This window comes from Phoenix dactylifera, chromosome 4 (genome assembly GCF_009389715.1).
Source record: "Phoenix dactylifera cultivar Barhee BC4 chromosome 4, palm_55x_up_171113_PBpolish2nd_filt_p, whole genome shotgun sequence".
NCBI classification, from domain to species: Eukaryota; Viridiplantae; Streptophyta; class Magnoliopsida; order Arecales; family Arecaceae; genus Phoenix; species Phoenix dactylifera.
The window spans coordinates 15342589-15347464 of NC_052395.1; the positions used below are offsets into that span (position 1 = coordinate 15342589).

The 4876-nt window shown below is 54.7% G+C and overlaps 1 protein-coding gene across 1 annotated transcript; it reads left to right on the top strand.

The window, feature by feature from the left end:
- Positions 1-422: 422 nt before the first annotated feature.
- LOC103695681 (auxin efflux carrier component 3a-like) lies at positions 423-3791 on the top strand. Its single transcript, XM_008777062.4, has 6 exons — positions 423-2060; positions 2140-2464; positions 2576-2661; positions 2959-3116; positions 3244-3320; positions 3414-3791. The coding sequence occupies exons 1-6, from the start codon at positions 833-835 to the stop codon at positions 3478-3480; spliced, it is 1941 nt and encodes a 646-aa protein (XP_008775284.1). The 5' UTR covers positions 423-832; the 3' UTR covers positions 3481-3791.
- The last annotated feature ends 1085 nt before the right edge of the window (positions 3792-4876 follow it).

Consider the following 4876-nt stretch of genomic DNA (forward strand, 5'->3'; position numbering starts at 1 on the left):
TCAGCAGCTGTATTAGCCTTTCGATAAACATGCGTAACCTGAAGGAGTTACAATCTTCTGCCATCCATCGTATGTCAAGAAGCGAGGACTGCCCATCCGACTTGAAGAGGCGCCCGCATATTTCCTCGATCTCAGAGACCGAGTCGCCCTCCAGGTGGATGCACTCTGTACTCAAAGCATGTCTCGCGTAGGAAAGGCCCTCCCATGCCACCTATAGATCTGCTTCAATGATAGAGGAGTTGTAGATCCGTCGATTCAGCTGAACGAGGGATCCAGATGTTCATAGCTATTTTAGGAGAAGAGGATGGTGTGCTTTCGATCATAACTCTAGCCGCCAAAATGAGGCAGCTGCGCGACTACACTGAATTGTTCGAGTGCTACACAGCCCCAATTGAATGCGTCAGCTAAAACTCAGCCGATACCTGAAAGCTGTTTGCTGTTGGACGCAATAGCTCTTTCTCCCGCCCGAAGAACGAGTCCATGTGAACATTTCGCTGGCCGTCGCTGCTCCGCTCCGCGTGTATAAATAGCCAGCAAACGGGGAAGTTGGATAGCCATAGGTTCGCTACTTGCTTTCCGCTCCTGAACAGCTTAAGCTCGCTTCCCAGCTCTCCCCCCCCCCCGACAAGAAAGAGAGAACTCACACCCCATCATTAAAGAACCCCAAAGTTCCCAAAACTCACTCCCTTATCCGAAACAGAGCAAAAGGAGCACATCGCCCAATTCTCCGCCGCATGCCATTGCCTCTTCCGGCGATAGCACCACCACCACCACCACCATCACCAGAAGATCCGGCGGCGGCGGCATCGGAGGAATAAAAAGAGCGGCGGGGATGATCACGTGGCACGACCTGTACACGGTGCTGACGGCGGTGGTGCCGCTGTACGTGGCGATGATCCTGGCCTACGGGTCGGTGCGGTGGTGGGGGATCTTCTCGCCCGACCAGTGCTCCGGCATCAACCGCTTCGTCGCCATCTTCGCCGTCCCCCTGCTCTCCTTTCACTTCATCTCCACCAACGACCCCTACACCATGAACTTCCGCTTCATCGCCGCCGACACCCTGCAGAAGCTCATCGTCCTCGCGGCCCTCGCCGCCTGGACCCGCCTCTCCTCCCGCGGCTCCCTCAACTGGGCGATCACCGTCTTCTCCCTCGCCACCCTCCCCAACACCCTCGTCATGGGAATTCCCCTCCTCATCGCGATGTACGGCGGCTTCTCCGGATCCCTCATGGTCCAGGTCGTCGTCCTCCAGTGCATCATCTGGTACACCCTCCTCCTCTTTCTCTTCGAGTACCGTGCCGCCCGCCTCCTCATCGCCGACCAGTTCCCCGACACCGCCGCCTCCATCGTCTCCTTCCGCGTCGACTCCGACGTCGTCTCCCTCGACGGTGGCCGCGACCTCCTCCAGGCCGACGCCGAGGTCGGCGGCGACGGCAAGATCCACGTCACCGTCCGCCGCTCCAACGCCTCCCGCCGCTCCGTCTCCATGGCCATGACCCCGCGCCCCTCCAACCTCACCGGCGCCGAGATCTACTCCCTGAGCTCCTCCCGGAATCCTACTCCACGGGGATCCAACTTCAATCACTCCGACTTCTTCGCCATGGTCGGCGGCGCCCCGCCCCCCCTTCGCCCCTCTAACTTCGGCCCTGCCGACCTCTACTCTCTCCACTCCTCCCGTGGCCCCACACCGCGCCCCTCCAACTTCGACGACGGCGGCGCCGCCGTCGGATCCCCACGCTTCGGACCTTACCCGGCTCCCAACCCGGAGATCTCCTCTGCCGCCGTGACAAAGAAACCTACAGCCACCAATCCGACCCTTCCGGCGCCGGCTTCAGAGACGCAGCAGCAGCAGAACAGAGCGGCCCACCATGACGCGAAGGAGCTCCACATGTTTGTTTGGAGCTCCAGCGCGTCGCCGGTATCCGAGGTCGGCGGGCTGCACGTGTTCGGCGGCGCGGACTTCGCCGCCCCGGACCTCGCCGGCCGGCTGGACCATGGCGGCGCCAAGGAGATCCGCATGCTCGTCCCGGCCGATCTCCCCCAAAACGGCGGAACCAAAGGTAATATATGTTTTTAACTGTTAAATAATCTATATTTATCTGTTTGCTCTTAGCTCTATTAAAATCAACACTTCCAAAGGAGCGGCGATACCGGAGTGTGTGGATTACGGATGTGGAGGAGAAGAATTTAGCTTCGTAGGACGGAAGGGATTAGAAGACTTGGAGGAGAGAGACAGGGAAAGCGGACCGGATGGGTTATCGAAGCTGGGGTCGAGCTCGACGGCGGAGCTCCACCCGAAGGGCGGCGGAGGGCCGTCCGACGGAACGAAGCACACCCACCCCCTGATGCCTCCAGCTAGCGTCATGACCCGTCTGATCCTCATCATGGTGTGGCGCAAACTGATCCGCAACCCTAACACCTACTCCAGCCTCATTGGCCTCATCTGGTCCCTCGTCGCCTTCCGGTTCTTCTCCCGACCAACTATTTTTTCTCCCCTTTTTTCAAATTTCCTCCCATATTTTAACCTGATTAGTTAAACAAATAATTAATTTTTTTAATACTGCTATGTGTACAGGTGGCACATAGCGATGCCGAAAATAATAGAGAAGTCGATCTCCATACTATCGGACGCCGGGCTGGGAATGGCTATGTTTAGCTTAGGTTGGGTTCTGAATTTTATATACATTCTAAAATAAACCGTATATTTGGGTTTTATTTTAAATTCGGAAGCAGGTCGAAGTTTATCCGTCGACAGGTGGGGCCAGAGGGGTGTTGCAAACCCTCAACTCCTTCATCCCTGTTTCCTTTGGTCCCAACCCGAAATAATGCCGAATATAATTATAGAACGGACCGGAGTATTTACTGCGACAGCATTTTATTTCTATTGATGATAATAATGTTATCGGACCCACGCAACTACTGGGTGGAATGATGCGTGTCAGTTGGTGTTTGCGGCAGGGTTGTTCATGGCGCTGCAGCCGAAGATCATCGCGTGCGGGAACTCGGCGGCGACCTTCGCGATGGCCGTACGGTTCCTCACCGGCCCGGCTGTCATGGCCGCGGCATCCGTCGCCGTCGGCCTCCGCGGCGTCTTCCTCCACGTGGCCATCGTACAGGTACGTTTCAAACTCCTCCTCCTTTTTATCTCGATCTGATGGCCATGCCGTCCCAATCTCTGATTCGAGGACCCTAAGTGTACCCAAGAGTCTCCCTGGATCTAATTTGTCCTTCGGTTTTTAACAGGCGGCCCTTCCGCAAGGCATCGTCCCCTTCGTGTTCGCCAAGGAGTATAACGTCCATCCCGCTATTCTTAGCACGGCGTAAGTATATTTAAATTAAAACAATGAAATCGGAAATTATACTTTGATCTTTTTTTTGTAGCCAATCTTACGATGTTTGAAAAAAATTGTCAGGGTGATTTTTGGGATGCTGATAGCTCTTCCGATTACGATGGTATACTACATCATCCTGGGATTATGACGCGGTTTAAAGCGAGGAAATGTTATCATGATAATGGAAGTATACGCAACACGTGCGAATCCGTGACGACGAATTGCTCCCTAGCGCATTGCGGGTCCCACTACCGGTAAACTCTGGAGGAGAGTCGGAAAGAGAGCGGCGCGTTTTTCGGCAAAAGAGAAGCCGAATTATTCGTTATTTAAAATATTTGCCTCTCACATCTGTGTTTTTTTTTTTTTTGGTAAATAACCATCTGTGTTCGAAACTCAACTGGAGAATTACTTTTTTTATCTGTAATTCCATTATAGGGAAAGATTTTGTTTGGGACTTTATTATCATTCCAATACTATCATTCCAGTTACAGTCCTGAGATCCCTTGAGCAGCTGTTTAGGAACTTTATTTGGGGGAGGTGCAGTGGCAGAGGGAGACTCCACTTGGTGGCTTGGGATGCTGTGTGCCAGCCGGCTAGCTATGGAGGATTGGGGGTGCAGTCGTTGGTGGCCACGCGGGAGGCACTAGTTGCTAGACATGCAGTTAGATTTATGCTTGAGCCCGAGGGTATGTGGTCTTCACTGATGAGGGCCAAATATGGTGCCTTGGTTCCTGGGGTGCGAGCTAGCCGTCACCATTCTCCGATTTGGAGGGAGATTTGCACTAGAGTTGGGGTGGTGCTTCCAGAGATTAGATGGATCATAGGTGATGGACGGTCTATTGATGTGCTGGAGGACAGTTGGGTGACCGAGATACCGATCTGCCGTATGCCGACCATGGTTGATGCGACGAGATTAGCTGGATGTAGGGTTAGTGAGCTGCTGACACTAGAGGGGGCTCGATGGAGGGAGGAGATGGTCCGGGAGGTCTTTGGAGAGCGACTGGCGGAGTCGGTTCTATCTATTCCGATTCCCACTGGAGGGGGGGGGCGACAGGCTAGTATGGGTTCCGACGGGACGGACGCGGGTACGGGTCAGAGATCTCCGTGCATTGACTGGTAGGGAGCCAGCTCGTCAGATTGAGGGCGGCTGGATATGGAGGTTGCGGATTCATCCGCGAGTGGCTTTATTCATCTAGAAGGTGGCCTGGGGCTGCCTTCCTACGAGGAGCTTGTTAGCCCGGCGTGGCATGGCGGTCTCTCAGTATTGTGAGGAGTGTGCAGATAGTGAGGAGACGATCGAGCATGTCCTCCTGCAGTGCCCCACAGCCAGAGAGATATGGAGGAGATCACCGGTCCTACTACCCGACTCGATAGTCTCTGCACAGGATATGATTCAGATGTTGAGAGCCTCCATGCTGAGTCCCCGATCTGTGGAGGTAGGGGTTCTGGTGGCATACCTGTCCTATCACATCTGGTTGGATAGGAATGCCGGTCTGTTTGAGGGGAGGAGGTCGCCTCCGAGGAGGGTGGTGGATAGAGCGACG

Coding starts and splice junctions, on each gene's coding strand:
- LOC103695681 (XM_008777062.4), top strand. CDS start 833: ATGATCACGTGGCACGACCTGTACACGGTGCTGACGGCGGTGGTGCCG. Junction 2,465..2,575: donor TGGTCCCTCGTCGCCTTCCG/GTTCTTCTCCCG, acceptor CTATGTGTACAG/GTGGCACATAGCGATGCCGA. Junction 2,662..2,958: donor AATGGCTATGTTTAGCTTAG/GTTGGGTTCTGA, acceptor TGTTTGCGGCAG/GGTTGTTCATGGCGCTGCAG.